The 17,057-nt window shown below is 42.3% G+C and overlaps 1 protein-coding gene across 1 annotated transcript; it reads right to left on the bottom strand.

The window, feature by feature from the left end:
• Positions 1-370: 370 nt before the first annotated feature.
• Positions 371-16,133, bottom strand: marchf5l (membrane-associated ring finger (C3HC4) 5, like). Its single transcript, XM_084325153.1, has 7 exons — positions 16,016-16,133; positions 15,262-15,353; positions 13,472-13,674; positions 8,060-8,190; positions 6,431-6,605; positions 3,723-3,889; positions 371-1,095 (listed from the first exon to the last, which is right to left on the bottom strand). The coding sequence occupies exons 2-7, from the start codon at positions 15,288-15,290 to the stop codon at positions 916-918; spliced, it is 885 nt and encodes a 294-aa protein (XP_084181279.1). The 5' UTR covers positions 15,291-15,353; positions 16,016-16,133; the 3' UTR covers positions 371-915.
• Positions 16,134-17,057: the final 924 nt, after the last annotated feature.

Below are 17,057 nucleotides of genomic sequence, written 5' to 3'. Positions count from 1 at the left end.
CATAGAATAGAATTATATATAAAGGATTATTTTGTCTATACAAGTAATCTTATAGCCAGGGAGTAGGTAGGACTAATAGCAGCTGGGGAGTCCATTGTTCCTGGTAAAGAGGGCAACAGTGGATCAGGAGGTGGAGAGGTCGTCTGGTAATCTGAAAGTTCCTGGTTCGACTCTGGCTCCTCCCGGCAGTGTGTCGAAGTGCCCTTGAGCCGCCGTCGGTGTGTGAATGTGTAGAAGTTGCAAAGCGCTTTGGATAAAAAGCCGTTATATAAATGCAGTCCATTTTAAAGACTCTGGAGTCTAAAGCCAGTTAAGATTGTATTGTCGTTTCCTCTCACCAAGAGTAAGAACGTTTGAGAGTTGACACTAAAACAATCAAATTGCTTTATTACTATACCGTTCCTTCATTCAGACAAAACTAAATAGAAGCTCTACGACATACACACTCACTCGTAGTACTGGATGGATACGCTGCGATGCAAATAGTGTCACATGTGGCGAGAGGCAAGAACAAGAAGACAACGAGAATTTTTTTTCAAACTAAAAAGATGTTTGTATATGAAATTAAAAAGGCCAACTGAATTACACCGTAGATGTTCCCGTTGCGATGAATCTATTTTACACACTTTGATTGGTTGGTTGGTTAGTGTTAGTTCTGTGTCAGTTTGAAGATAAAAAGGCCAGTTTCTCCTGTGAAAACAGGACTTATCCATAATCATCCTGTACTAAATCCCATTTAATCAACAGGTCCCATCTCTATGAAGATAGAGCACATACAGTGTGTATCATCCCGTCATCATGGAAGGTAATGTTAGCTATAATACAGTCAGTGTTGCATACTGCTAGTAACCACTCCTCTCTTCACGTCCCCCTCCGCTTCTCTTCATCCCCCAAACGTCCTTGCCCCCGCCGCAACTATTCATTCCCACTGTCTTCTTCGGTGTCCTCTTCTCCTTCTTCACCCTGTCCGTCTCTCTCCCCGTCCCTGTCCCTCTCGGGGTAGTCGAGGATGTGTCTGTTGGCCTGAATGAGGTACTGCTGCTGTTTGAAATACACCTTCAGCACTCCCTTGATCATCACAAACGCTATGCCACCCTGGAGGGAGAGAGAGATAGAGGGGTAGAGAGAGGGAGAGAGAGAGAGATAGAGGGGTAGAAAAAGAGAGAGAGAGGGGGGGCTTATGTTATTGATAAGTTGAATGGACCACCGATACACAGGAAGAGAGTAAAGCATCTTACAAAGCATAAGCAATTGACCCAACTCTCAAAGCCCACCCTCTTTTCTTGATCCTCCAATCACAACTGTCGCTTCCCTCGGACAAACAACGTTTTGTGATTGGTGGTTGGAAGATCAAGAAGAGAGGGTCAAGAGATGAGGTGATCTAAACGAATTGAACTCATAATACACACACAGCTACATTTCACAAGAACCAAACTGGCCCTAATGTGATATATTATAAAGTGGTTGTGAGTTTTATCTTGATTCTTGTGCATATCAACAGTTAACATGTTTCACCCGGGTGGGTAGAGATGCTCTCCACTTCCAGATGCAGCACACGCAGAAGACCATACTGACCAGTACGGTGTACAACAAGATACAACCAGATACTTTAATGCCACACAACTATGGTTGGTGGTAATCATTTGCGGTACAGCATGTTATTTAAGCACTGGGACATCAACATGGAACATCAAACGCCCCCCCCCCCCCCCCCCCTCCCAATCCCCACAATAAATACATACAGGACGGTCACATACAACAAGTGTCAGTTAGTGTCGGTTCAATTCAGTTCATGTTCACTTCAGTTCGGATGCTTGCCCGTCTGTGCAGGGGGGGGGGGGGGGGGGGGGGGCAGGGTGTTTAGTGTTCGGACTGCTGTGGGGGAAAAAGCTGTTTGTCAAGCGTGTGTGTCTGGTTGAAATGGACCTGTAGCGACCTGAGGGCATGCGCTGGAATAAGTGGTGACTGTGCGTGAGGTGTAGATGGAGTCCAGAGAGGGGAGGGTGTAGACTGGAGGATAAACACTGACCAGTACAGTGTAGACTGGAGGATAAACACTGACCAGTACAGTGTAGACTGGAGGATAAACACTGACCAGTACGCTGTAGACTGGAGGATAAACATACTGACCAGTACAGTGTAGACTGGAGGATAAACACTGACCAGTACAGTGTAGACTGGAGGATAAACACTGACCAGTACGCTGTAGACTGGAGGATAAACACTGACCAGTACAGTGTAGACTGGAGGATAAACACTGACCAATAAAGTGTAGACTGGAGGATAAACATACTGACCAGTACAGTGTAGACTGGAGGATAAACACTGACCAATAAAGTGTAGACTGGAGGATAAACATACTGACCAGTATGCTGTAGACTGAAGGATAAACATACTGACCAATACAGTGTAGACTGGAGGATAAACATACTGACCAGTACGCTGTAGACTGAAGGATAAACACTGACCAGTACGCTGTAGACTGGAGGATAAACACTGACCAGTACAGTGTAGACTGGAGGATAAACACTGACCAGTACGCTGTAGACTGGAGGATAAACACTGACCAGTACGCTGTAGACTGGAGGATAAACATACTGACCAGTACAGTGTAGACTGGAGGATAAACATACTGACCAGTACAGTGTAGACTGGAGGATAAACACTGACCAGTACAGTGTAGACTGGAGGATAAACATACTGACCAGTACAGTGTAGACTGGAGGATAAACACTGACCAGTACGCTGTAGACTGGAGGATAAACATACTGACCAGTACAGTGTAGACTGGAGGATAAACACTGACCAGTACGCTGTAGACTGGAGGATAAACATACTGACCAGTACAGTGTAGACTGGAGGATAAACACTGACCAGTACAGTGTAGACTGGAGGATAAACATACTGACCAGTACAGTGTAGACTGGAGGATAAACACTGACCAGTACAGTGTAGACTGGAGGATAAACATACTGACCAGTACAGTGTAGACTGGAGGATAAACACTGACCAGTACGCTGTAGACTGGAGGATAAACACTGACCAGTACAGTGTAGACTGGAGGATAAACACTGACCAGTACGCTGTAGACTGGAGGATAAACACTGATTAGTACAGTGTAGACTGGAGGATAAACACTGACCAGTACGCTGTAGACTGGAGGATAAACATACTGACCAGTACAGTGTAGACTGGAGGATAAACATACTGACCAGTACAGTGTAGACTGGAGGATAAACATACTGACCAGTACAGTGTAGACTGGAGGATAAACATACTGACCAGTACAGTGTAGACTGGAGGATAAACATACTGACCAGTACATTGTATTTTTTATTTAGCCTTTATTTAACCAGGTTTGTCTCAATTGAGATCCAGGATCTCTTTTACAAGGGAGACCTGGCCAAGAAATAGCAGCAACACAAAGTTTCAACATACACACATAGACATTACAGATAAAAGTAACGTTACAAAATGGTCAAATAAAACATTTGCACACAGAAAATGCGGCTACAATAGGCTTCACCATAGCCTTAAATACATTTAGTGTTACCAAGCTTTGGATCTTCAGATCGGACTGGAGATTGTCCCATGCAGTAGGTGCAGAAAACCTAAAATCTTTCTTTCCCATTTCTGTTCGGACATTGGGAACAACAAAGTGCATAAAATCCTTCGAACGGAGATTGAAATTTCCACCAGGACTGGAGGATAAACATACTGACCAGCACGGTGCGCTGTAGACTAGATGGCACCCGTCGGAACAGCAGCCTCCCCACCAGACTGGCGATGGAGGGGAATATGAGAGCTCCACACAGCGTCCGCGACACGGAGAGGTGGTCCCCTGCGCTGCCCGCCTCTGCAGGGACACGGGGCAGAGGGCGCCCTATACCTGCAGGGGAGACGACCGGGTCAAACCAACGACACCCATAATAACCAGTAACCAGGGTGGAAACATCTCTAAAACAATATTTTAACACCATGTGGCACTAAATATACAAATTACATTATTCTAGCCTCACCTTCGCCACAGGGCAACACTGATCCACACTTTATACAGACCTAACTAACATCTCCAGAAAAAAATGTGTAGGGGACCAGGTTTACGTTGTATGTGTGTACGTGTAGTTCGATACATACATTTAAGAAATGATTCAAATATAAGGTGATGCATAAATATAAAACCTTATTATTATCCTAATTATATTATAACATAACTGTATTAACACTTTGATCGCCGGGGTTAAATTCATAATTTACCATCCCTCGCCAGCCCTATTTAACATGGAGAAGTTCCCCTTCTTTGCAGGGCTATAACCTTTTAATTTTTTTTGCTAAATTGACATTACTATGGCCCATTCAACGTCCTATATCTATTGTTCAGGGTGTAGCAACGTTATACTTTTTCATTCACATATTCATACTAAAATACGGTCTAAAGTATAAGTATGTTTTTATCGTTTTCTGCAGCTTTCTCCAGAACTTGATTTATAGCCCTAAATGCATTATATTGATGATCAATTACAGTTTGGTAGGAATCTGTGCGAGATAAAAAATGTCAAATGGACGTACTTCTACGATCTGATGATGACCGGATGGGGGGGGGGGGGGTCGTTTACAATTCCGTGGGCAACGTTATATCATTCATCTAGTGTGGGTGATATGATCATTAGAGCAGTTAGTATCGAAGACATTAAAAAATAACGCTGAAACTCACCGTAGCTTCCTCACGCCGTTGGGAGATGAGCATGGAACAGAATTTTTTCTATTATGGGACGTCGAAATATCCCATCCATTTCCAGGTTGTATAATAGTATATACGTTCAAATCATGTTGTTTATCGAGTTATTGGTAACGGATCACTATCCGTTGTGATCAGCTCGAGTCCTGGGACTATTAGCGAGTGATCGGACCGAATTGAAATGAGCACCAGCTTCCACATCCTGTTTCTTCCCTGGGCGATCCGCCGATCGGCCACCAGATGGCGCTCTTGAACCGTTAGAGTTGAGAGGGGCTCACCAGTACATCTCATGTCTCCGGGGGAGAAATATGATTTCGATCACAGATTTTTGAAATATTGATATCAAAGACGCTGTCCAGCGTCTTCGGCAGAATAAGCATGGCGGGGAAAGACGTGTTTCAGCGGCAACGGCGATTAACACTTTAATCGCTGGAAACGCCGAAACTCGTCATTCCCTGCCATGCTCATTCTGCCGAAGACGCCGTAACACGTCTTTGATATCAATATTTCAAAAATCTGTGATCGAAATCATATTTCTCCCCCGGGGACCTGAGATATACTGCTGAGCTCCACTCAACTCTCTAACGGTTCAAGAGCGCCATCTGGTGGCCGATCGGCAGATCGCCCAACAGGAAGTCATGTGGATGAAGTGGTGCTCACCCATATTTCGTCCGGGCACTCGCTATCATTAGCAGGACTCCATCTTGACACAGTGAACACCGATCGGTGCAAATAACTCGACAAACAACATGATTTGGACGTATATACTATTATAAACCTGGAAATGGATTGGGTATTTATACATCCCATAATAGGAATATCTCTGCTCCACGCTCATCGCCCAACGGCGCGAGGAAGATACGGTGAGTTTCAGCGTTATTTTCTAATGTCTGCTATACTAACTGCTCTGATGATCATATCACCCACACTAGATGAATGATATAACGTTGCCCACGGAATTATAAGCGACCCATCCGGTCAACATCAGATCATACGTAGTAACTCCTAGAAGCACATCCAGTTGACATTTTTTATCTCGCACAGATTCCTACCAAACTGTATTTGATCATCAATATAATGCATTTAGGGCTATAAATCAAGTTCTGGAGAAAGCTGCAGAAAACGATAAAAACATACTTATACTTTAGACCGTATTTTAGTATGAATATGTGAATGAAAAAGTATAACGTTGCTACACCCTGAACAATAGATATAGGACATTGAATGGGCCATAATAATGTCAATTTAGCAATACAATTTAAAAAGTTATAGCCCTGCAAAGAAGGGGAACTTCTCCATAGACAAATAGAGATGGCGAGGGATGGTAAATTATGAATTTAACCATGGCGATCAAAGTGTTAAAGTGTTAAAATCGTGACATAAATAAATAAATAAAAACAAATAAATAAATGTGTATACGTTTTGTATATAAAACTATGAAACTTTTGTAACCTTTTGTTTTTGCAAAATGATGTACTGAAGTGTGTTTTTTTGTTTGTAAATAATGTAATGTAAAAAGGGTAGGCAATTATAAGCCTTGGCTTCAGCCTACACCTTTTCGGTCATTTTCTTTCTTTTATACATTTTCTACTACTGTACATTGCTTTGTAAAAGAAGACAGAAATAAAATCATTTATTCATTCATGTGTACGTGTACAGTGTGCGTGTGTGTGTGTGTGTGTGTGTGTGTACCAGGCATAAGTAGCTGCAGTTTGGAGGAGTGCCGTTGCCACAGCCTCAGTATGTAGTCTTCCCAGCGAATCATCTTGCCCAGGACCAGCATGACAGGAATAGTTGGCAGGCCCATTAGAAGGAAGAGGGGGTCCGCTCGCTCCATCACATCCAGACCCTTCTTATGGCCCACAACCTGGGAAACAAAACCATACCATGGGACGGGTGGAACTACCCATTCTGATCATCACACAAGCATGGTAAATGGTAAATGGCTGCTTTTTTTATATAGCGCTTTATCCAAAGCGCTTTACAATTTGTTACTCACATTTTACCCATTCACTCACACATTCACTCACACACCGACGGCGGAGGCAACCATGCAAGGTGCCGACCTGCTCATCGGGAGCAATTAGGGGGGGTTAAGTGTCTTGCTCAAGGACACATCGACACGCTGCCCAGGGGGAGCGGGAATCAAACCGGGAACCTCCGGATTGCCAGATGACTGCTCTACCTCCTGAGCCACTGTCGCACCTTAGAGACTTGCACAACACACAAGCACACTTATTACACGCACACACTGCTGCTAACGGATACCTTGCGTTGTATGAATGTGTATATGCGTTTAGTTCTATAGTTTATTTATAACCTATCTAGTTTATATTTATAGCTTATAGTTATAGTTTGTATAGAAATATATGTTGTGTACCATGTTTACAAATCTACTACGGTTGAGGAGCTGGGAAAAACTAGCATCTCACGTTTTTCTGAATGCATGTACATTTTAAAAACTGTGACGATAAAATAATCTGAATTTAGTTTCATTTTTCTTTTTAGCTGGAACCACCAGGGCCAGCCTGCAGGAGAGAAGGCGCCTGACTGTCTGAGTCAGCAGTTTAAATGCGTGACTGTGTAGAATCAAGTTGGTTCTACGCGGTTCGGATGTCATTTGGCTTTGCCACCATAAGGCCTGCTGCTTCACAACCACCGGTCACTGGTGCCAGTGAAAATGAGCCTGCAAGCTAACTTTATGCTAGCAAGCCTTTCCGTCAATACAAGTGCCTGCCAATAACAGTAAATATGATCTGACAAGTGTGTTTGACAATAAGGCTGGCTAGCTATCCAGACATCTCATTGTCCCCCAAATCAATAACTCTTTCCACAAACAAATATGCAAATTATATCACAAGATATTTGTCAAACTGAATATAAATAAAATCACAGCAGTAAAATATTACAACAGTTGATACCAAGTGCATCACATTAGCTGCATGCTAACAGCTAGATCAGCCGAGGCAAACACAAACAAAGTAATAGTTAGGTGGATACATTGTATGCTGTGACAGAGCATCATAACTGTCAAGGAATGATTTCAGTAATCTTTCATTACTAGGTACAAAGTACTGAAGTTGCTCCTTAGACAGTGGGTATATGGGTATGTTTTTTGTTTCACAGTCTAGAATAAATCTCATTTGAATATAAAAACATTCTGCAGATTTGCCAAATCTGCCAGTCTCTAATTCATTGTCATAGTACTAGCAGCTCTCTGTTTCTTTCGTTTTTTCTTCCAAAAACCAGATTCTCTGCTGGGTCCAGATGTACCAGGCAAGCCTAATCTTGTTTATACGTGGTATGTTGTTAGCCCCGTACCTGCATAACAGTCACAGCTCCATAGGTGACAGCTGACCAGTACACAGTTCCAACGACCACCCCCGCAGCAGCAAATGGACTGGCCCGTGACAGAGCCCTGTCTACCTGCTGGAGGAAATATACCACTGGACCTGGGGGAGTAAAGCAGCAAGTTACTAACCATTCCTTATCACCATGTTCTACTGCAGGGTAGTGGGACAGGAGTTTATTTTCAACCTAGATCCTATTTTTCTACAAGCTTCCATCATACTGATCAATTTCTGACCAAAATATCTTCCAAATGTATGGCAAGGACCATAGGAACCCCCTGGACCAGGGGTTCTCAAACTTTTTTATACCACAACCCATTTAATTTAGGAATTTTTTTGGCGACCCCACACTAAATGTATTGCGTAATTTCAATGTGGAATTAAGGAATATCAAACTAAAAGCACACGTTGTTGAACTTGATCATGCATATTTATTAGAAAATGTTATTACAACACTATGTTATCAATACACATTTATAAAACGAGGCATATTTAGCCAAAATATGTTGCCAGAACATTAAAAATAATTTGAAAAATTGCCAATGCACTGTCACCTACCCACGACCCCACTTTGGGTCACGACCCGTAGTTTGAGAACCGCTGCCCTAGACACATCTCAAATGGGTTTGCATGGCGTTGTAGCTTCAAACTACATAAGACGTGAAGGATAAGGTCAGTGTTGTTTAATTATTTTTCCTATTGTAATCAACATAGCCCACGAAAAGACCAAACCCTAGTACAATGCATTTGTTCTACTTACTAGTACTGTGTGTGTGGTGCATCCAGCCAACAACAGACCACATCTCCATGCAGTAACCCTAACCCTTACTAGTACTGTGTGTGTGGTGCATCCAGCCAACACCAGACCACATCTCCATGCAGTAACCCTAACCCTTACTAGTACTGTGTGCCGTGGTGCATCCAGCCAACACCAGACCACATCTCCATGCAGTAACCCTAACCCTTACTAGTACTGTGTGTGTGGTGCATCCAGCCAACACCAGATCACATCTCCATGCAGTAACCCTAACCCTTACTAGTACTGTGTGTGTGGTGCATCCAGCCAACACCAGACCACATCTCCATGCAGTAACCCTAACCCTTACTAGTACTGTGTGTGTGGTGCATCCAGCCAACAACAGACCACATCTCCATGCAGTAACCCTAACCCTTACTAGTACTGTGTGCCGTGGTGCATCCAGCCAACACCAGACCACATCTCCATGCAGTAACCCTAACCCTTACTAGTACTGTGTGTGTGGTGCATCCAGCCAACACCAGATCACATCTCCATGAAGTGGCAGCGATTGCTTCAGAAGTAGTTCCGTTTCAGGCAGACTCCAAGCAATCACTGCCAATATCATTTTGACACAGGGTTCCCACAGACATTGGAAAATGAAATTCAAAGACTTTCCAGTACTTTTCCAAGCACTATTTTTCTTTTAACCCATTCTCTGTCGGAGCTTATATTCATCCTTGTAGCCTCTCTGCCAGCACTATTTGTCAATGGAGATGTTCACCTTCTTTGCAGGGCTATAACTTTTTTAATTGTATTGCTAAATTGACATTACTATGGCCCATTCAACATCAATTATCTATCGTTCAGGATGTAGGAACGTTTTACTTTTTCATTCACACATTCATACTAAAATACCTCCAGAGTATAAATATGTTTTTATCGTTTTCTGCTGTATTTCATAGAACGTGAGATATAGCCATAAATGCATATATTAGATGATCAAAGTTTGATACCGATCAACGTTATATTAAAAATGTCACATGTACATGATCCTAAACGTCATGACTGGTCATCTGCGGGTGAACAGAGGGGGGGGGGGGGGGGGGTCGTTTATAATGCAATGACCGACGTTAAATGATTCATGTAGTATGGGTGATATATAGATCAGAGCAGTTTGTATGGATAATAATAATCAAAAACGCTATAACTCACGGCAGCTTCCTCGTAGCGATGGGGGATGATACTGGAGCAAAAAGATCGCTATTATGGGATGTTGATCTAGGTGATCCAGTTCCAGTTTGTATAATACTAATATACGTCCAATCATGTTGTTTATTGAGTTATGGCAACGGATCGATATGCACGGTGTCTGGATAGAGTCCCGCGAGCGATAGCGAGTGGCCGGACGGAATAGCGGACGGACTAAGCACTTCCGGCCACTTCCGGTTTTGGCAACTCGCCGATCGGCCACCAGGTGGCGGTATTAAAGTGTTGGAGAGTTGAGCGGAGATCTACAGCACCAGTCAAGACTCCGTGGGTGAAATGTGAATACCATGACAATATTGATCTCAATGACGTCGTAATCAGTCATTGGCAGACAACGCATGGCGGAGAATGACGTGGTAATCAGTCATTGGCGGGAGATGGGTTAGATTATTATAATAAATATAGAAATATTTATGCTTGTAATGTGTAATGTATGTAATGTTGGAGAAAACTGTCCCTGTGATAGATGTATGTATACTAGGGGTGTAAAGGTATACGTATCCGTACCGAACCGAACAAGTTTCAGTGTGTACTAGTGGTCTGCAAGGGCCTTGAAATAAAGCCCGAGCCCTGCCCGAGCCCGTGAACTTCAGGCCCTGCCCAAAAATAAGCCAGACTGTAAATAATATTTTAAGCCCTAGCCCGCGTGAAAACCAGAAAAAAATTATTATTATTATTATTATTAAAATATAATTTTTTTTGTATTTGTTTTAAATATTCGAAACACGGTTTTATATGAACGTAATAAATAAACAAAACTAAGAAGCATTTACATAGCCTGTTTCGCAATGCCGTCTCTCCCAGTGCTCGCTTATAGACTGACTCACACATCAGCCTCGTAAAACGTATTGAAGGCTATAGAATCTTCTTTGACACACACACACACACACACACACACACACACACACACACACGACACACGACACACAATAGCCTACTCAGTCAAACAAACAAACAGAAAACAGAAATCAGATTTCGAGCAGAGCAACGTAATGAAAAGCACAACAAAACAGGTAGCGAGTCACGACCCAGCAAATAATAAACATCACTCACCACAACGTCAGCAACGCGTTGAACACCGTTAACAAAACCGGCTACATACATCCCAAGAACAAATTAAAACGTTCGCCAACTGGCTATATTCCAACACAACCAATCGAGTTGAACTTGTCCCCTGAGTTCTCCCTGCGCGCTGCGGTAATTACATCCAAATGTTTCTCTGGCGCAGAAGAGAAAACGAATCTTAAAACGAAGGTTATCCTATAACCCTAGTTATATGAAAAAAAAGAAGAAAAAAAAAACGGCGGTGCCCAGGCCCGAATTATTTATTTAAAAAAAAGCCCTACCCAGCCCAAACCCGCCGGGCCGGGCCCCGTCGGGCCTGGGCAAGGTTGCAGTGCACTAGTGTGTACCGTACCATACCAAACGGCTGTGTAGTGTACCGAACGAATACAACGGTATGTTAACCACTAACGACCGCCCACCGGGGGCTGTTTTTTTCACAATCTAATATAATTATTATTGTTTTTATTTTATTTATTTTATTTACAAGTCGATTATTAATTTCAATATAGAATAATCGTTGACAGCCCTACAAGTACAATTAGTTACTGCACACTACATCACCCCTGAGTGGAACATGGAAAGCCAAACTTTCCCCCACTGTACCGAAAACCGTACCAAACCTTGACTTCAAAAGCGAGGTACGTACCGTACCGTGGTTTTTGTGTACCGTTACACCCCTAATGTATACCAACCGTATACACACACAAAATCTGTTCGAAAAAGTTTATTTCCTCCACTATTCGATTTGGAGGAAATGATGGGACTGATATATTATTGGCTGTTTGAGAGGCTGATTAACGGACACGGCTACAGACTCTGCATCAGATGTATTGATTTGTGATGAGGTGGAAGACGAAAGATGAATCTCATAATTATTATACTGTTCCTTAGAGGCGAATCATTTTAGGAATTTGCACATGTACCCCTCCTCCCCACCGGGAGGCGCTACAGGAGCCTCCGCTCCAAGTCAAGCAGACTCGGGAACAGCTGACTCAGCCGGCATCTCCCTGGACACTGTATCACGATGATAGCCCCTCCCCCTCCCCATACCATATAAACTTTAATCTAATCTAATGTAATGTGATTCATGTGCCCCAGGACAGGTCAGTCAGTGTTTGTGAACACGCACAACTTTCTCCTAAAGCTCATTTACTCTCAAATAACTGTCATGAACCAAATTAACGTGTGCAAATCTGCTTTGAGTTTCTGAATGTGTGTGGGATTATGTTCTCTGCCCCCTTTTTGGGGGGGGGGGGGTGAAGTGCCCCTTTAAGAGCACACTGAAAACCATGTGTGTTATTAGTGGTGTATTTTTAGATTAGATTAGATTAAAATGTATTGTCATTATACAGCACAAGTACAGTACAACGAAAATACGTTTGGCATCCAACCAGAGTGCAAATGTAACAGTAAAGTGCAGCAGAAATATATACAATGTACAGGTGGTTAATTAAACTGGGTACAAAATATACAAATGAGTACTACTGTGTAGTGCTAATCAGATTAGGGCTGCACGATTTTGGGAAATAATCTAATTGCGATTTTTCGGACAGATATTGCGATTGCGATTAAATTTGCGATTATAAAAAAATAAAAATTAAGCAGCCCCACAGAGGTTTATTGTAAAATGCAGCTTGCATCTGGCCTACGCATGGGTCTTTTCGGGACACCGAGCCTGATAATTTTTCTTTTTACCTGGGAATCGATACCGGTACCCAACGGTACTTTTTTTTCTGTACTTTACTCTCCCTCTTTGAAGTCTAAACTTCACAACACACAATCTAAAACCCCTTACCTCCCTCTCCAAAACAGATCTTGTATCTCAATGGGACTTCCTGGTTAAACAAATTAAAAAAAAAAGAAGTTAAAAAATTTATAATAATAAATGCGATTTTTATTTTTTTTGTGATTTTAATTGCATCATTCCAAATCGCTATTTCGATTTAAAATCGATTAATCGTGCAGCCCTAAATCAGATGTATACAGAGTTGTGGTATAATAAATAAAGACAGTATGACTACTACTGGCCAGCAGCAGTTGAGAACTAGAGACTCATATCACTGGACTATCTTGTATTTTCTTATATTATATTATTGTATTGTATTGAATTTTATTTTGTATTTATATATTATATCTATAGTGTATATAGAATAGATACTGGACTGTATAGGAATGTGAAGCTCTGTATCCCCCCCCCCCCCCCCCCATGCTGCTTTGACACCTGAATTTCCCCAATGGGATTAATAAAGGATCATCTTATCTTATTTTACTAGTAAGAGTAGGATATGCATGCGAGGGGGGGTTGCCGCTCACCCATGGTGGGGAAGACGATGCTGTACTCTGTGCCACACTGTGGACAGCTGACCACCCCTCCGCTGTTGCCCTTTTGTTTCTCGTCCAGCCATCGCTGCAGACAGGCCTGGTGGATCCACTTGGTGCACCCTTTACACCTGCAGGGGCTCACCCACTCTGCCACGCGGTCCTCCCTCTCCGTGGCAAAACACACCCAACAGTGCCTGAGAAACACAAAAGTGAGCGTCAACAAAATCACCCAAAAAAAAACAATGTTGATTTATTTGACACATAATCTCACACACATAGAAAAACTCTAAAGCAACTTTTGCACATGTTCATTTAGTTTGACTGTTATTGAGAGTAAGTGTGTTTGAATATAGCCACCGGTGACCGTTGAATCCACAGCGTTGTGTTGCGTTGATCACAGCGATATCTTGTCTTATGGACAGTTTCATCTTGACAACATAAACATCTAAAACAGACCCAAGTTGATGTCCTGTTCAAATGTTGGCTAATGCAATAACTTTATGAATTGAAATTGGGGGACCCTGACGTAAACAAGACGAATATCGTTTTATTAGCGATCTGAAATCATATTTCATCAACCGAGTCTCCCGTTGGTACACCAGCCCCTACAGGAGCTCAGAATGGAAAAAAGCGCCCCCTATCGTCTATCCCTGTGTAACTGCAGGTCAGTCGCTTAGACTGGGATCTGTAGATATGTAGAGGCAAAGCCAGCTGGCTCCTTGTGCTGGCAAGAAGTCTGATCAACATGGAAGTCATCGCGGGACGGGAATCAGCCTGGAATATATATTCACAGCAGCCAATACTCAATCAATAAGCGTGATCGATATTTGGAATGGCGATCAGGAATTGGAATAATCTTTTTGGAGAACATCTGATCTGAGGTAAGGAATCTATTTGACCAGTCTTGGGATAATCAGAGTTGTATTCGCTGAGATCTCAGCGTTTGCCCTATGTGTGATGTGTCTGTGTGTGTGCGATCGCTGATGAGGAAATAAGAGAATCGTTTTTTCAGCTCGCGTCTATAGCGTGCATACGTACACATATACTATCGATAATCTAGCGTTTATTTGAAAACGATTCATAAATAGGCCGAAAAATGACAATGTTTTTGTGTATTCTAGAATATTCCAGTAAATGTCTTTTATCATGGCATCTTTATATTTTCCTTGAAAACGAGGGCTTTTCAAAATGCTATAAAACGAAAATGAACCCATTGATAAAGCGACACATAGCCATAATTTAAAACATAGATTCTGCGTTTTTAACGCTAACATTGAAGTGGATGGTGGCATTCAACGGGTAAATCAAGGTTAAGCAAGGGCTCTGAAAGTGTTAACAATTGTGTGTATTGAGCTGTACTGTATTGTACCCATTCTGCAATCTGTTAATACAATTTTCAATCAATCAATCAGGAAACACACTTGTGTCCAAACGGTTCCCTAGCAACAGCATTCCAGTGAAACCGTCTACTACGCTATCTCATTATCATTACATTGAGCTGTAACAGAAGGATTCAAAGTCCAGCGATGACATAACTCAGGTGGCCATATTTCAAACGGATGTACTCTCAATAACTGTCAAACAAAATCAATGTGTGCAAAAAAAAAAAATGTTTATATATAATGTTTTTGGATGTGTGTGAGGTGAGGTTATGTGCAAAATAAATCGGCATTGTTTTTCGGCGAAGTGCCCCTTTATTAACCGAGTATTTGCAGTGATCACTACTAGGGTTATAACACAAGTTATACTAACTACCTAACAGAGACAAAACACGTTCTTACTTCTCAGGCGGCTCCTCTACGCAAGCCATGATGTCGATTCAGCTCTGACCCCTTCTTCTGATCATAGAGGCCAGGCAGCCTACATTCAGCACCTAACACACACACACACACACACACACACACAGTGGACACAGTTTTTATTTTCAAATGTATATACTCTCTTTTCTGGACTCTTTGTATCACAAACAGTACTGTATTTGCAAATCTGGTATGTCATAAATGTATAGATGTAGCAGTACTGTCTTCTATCTGTATGTCATGTATGTCATAAATGTCACTATGAATTGAAAATGGGGGACCCTGATGTAAACAAGACGAAAGACTTTCTCGGGTCTGCATCCCCTTAACAATTGTATGTATTGAGCCGTACTGTACCCATTCTGCAATCTGTTAATAAAGTTATCAATCAATCAATCACACACAGCACATCTGTTGTTGAAAGTGAAACCGATCCCTAAAGGGAGGAGATCATACAATGACACTTAACATTTCTAGAACTAGGCAGGTACACGTTATCCAAACTAGTAACCACACACAACTTAAGAAGTTTACATAATAACGTTAGAGAGCTTTTACTTTCGCATTGACAATGTATCTAAACTTAGCTGCGCTAACGTTAGCTAGCTCTAGCATTTTGACATTGCTAATGCTAAGTTTAGCTTTAAGACAGTCACTTTGCTAGCAAATGACACGGCTGAGCCAATCGATTAGCTGTGTGTCTGCGTCCTAGGCATCGTGCGAAAACGTGTCTTACCTTAAAAAACGAGTCTATATTATTAAAACCCGTAGCTAGTTTCTAATGTTAAGAATGTAACAACCACTCATCTGAACACCTTCAATATAGCCTACACTTCCGGTGTTATGACTCCGCCTCCTACCCGTCTGTGCGCGTGCGTGCGCGCGCTGTATGGCACTGAATGGGTACAGTACAGTACAGCTCAATACACACAATATTGTTAAGGGGATGCAGACCAGAGAAAGACTTTCGTCTTGTTTACATCAGGGTCCCCCATTTTCAATTCATCATAACATACATGACATACAGATAGACAGTACTGCTGGCTGCTACATCTATACATTTATGACATACCAGATTTGCAAATACAGTACTGTTTGTGATACAAAAAGAGTCTAAAAAAGAGAGTATATACATTTGACGTAGAAACTGTACATTGGAGGAGGTTGGGTAGGTAGGGTGGGGGGGGGGGGGGTAACTGTACATTGGAGGGGGTTGGGTGGGGGGGTAACTGTACATTGGAGGAGGTTGGGTAGGTAGGGTGGGGGGGGAGTAACTGTACATTGGAGGGGGTTGGGTGGGGGGGGTAACTGTACATTGGAGGAGGTGGGTAGGTAGGGTGGGGGGGGGGGGGGAGTAACTGTACATTGGAGGGGGTTGGGTGGGGGGGTAACTGTACATTGGAGGGGGTTGGGTTAGGACATTTACAGGGGCCAGTTTGGAATTGCAGTCTCCAGTAGGTGCTCTTTGAGAGTGGTTTTGAAGGTGGGCAGTATCTAACATGACAGATATTTGCTGCTCACTCGGTTATTTTCTATAGCATCTAGTTCAAGTTCAAGTTTTGTTTTATTTGTCACATGTAATGTACATTACAGTGAAATGCTTGGTTCCGTATGAGCCCCCTGAGATTGTAATTCATACAGTAAAAAAGTCAAAAGAATAAAGGCCAAACACTACAAAATATACAATATACAAACTAAAGTACAACCTAAAGTACAAAATGCAAACAATAAAGTACAAATCTACTTTCTAGCAATGAAGCCTAACATCAAAGCAATGC

Source organism: Notolepis coatsorum (genome assembly GCF_963971535.1).
Source record: "Notolepis coatsorum genome assembly, chromosome: 11".
Classification (NCBI taxonomy): domain Eukaryota; kingdom Metazoa; phylum Chordata; class Actinopteri; order Aulopiformes; family Paralepididae; genus Notolepis; species Notolepis coatsorum.
This window is presented reverse-complemented; position numbering and strand designations above follow the sequence as displayed.

Coding starts and splice junctions, on each gene's coding strand:
- marchf5l (XM_084325153.1), bottom strand. CDS start 15,290: ATGGCTTGCGTAGAGGAGCCGCCTGAGAA. Junction 13,675..15,261: donor GTAGAGGAGCCGCCTGAGAA/GTAAGAACGTGT, acceptor TGTGTTTCTCAG/GCACTGTTGGGTGTGTTTTG. Junction 3,890..6,430: donor ACTGCAGCTACTTATGCCTG/GTACACACACAC, acceptor TCTCCCCTGCAG/GTATAGGGCGCCCTCTGCCC.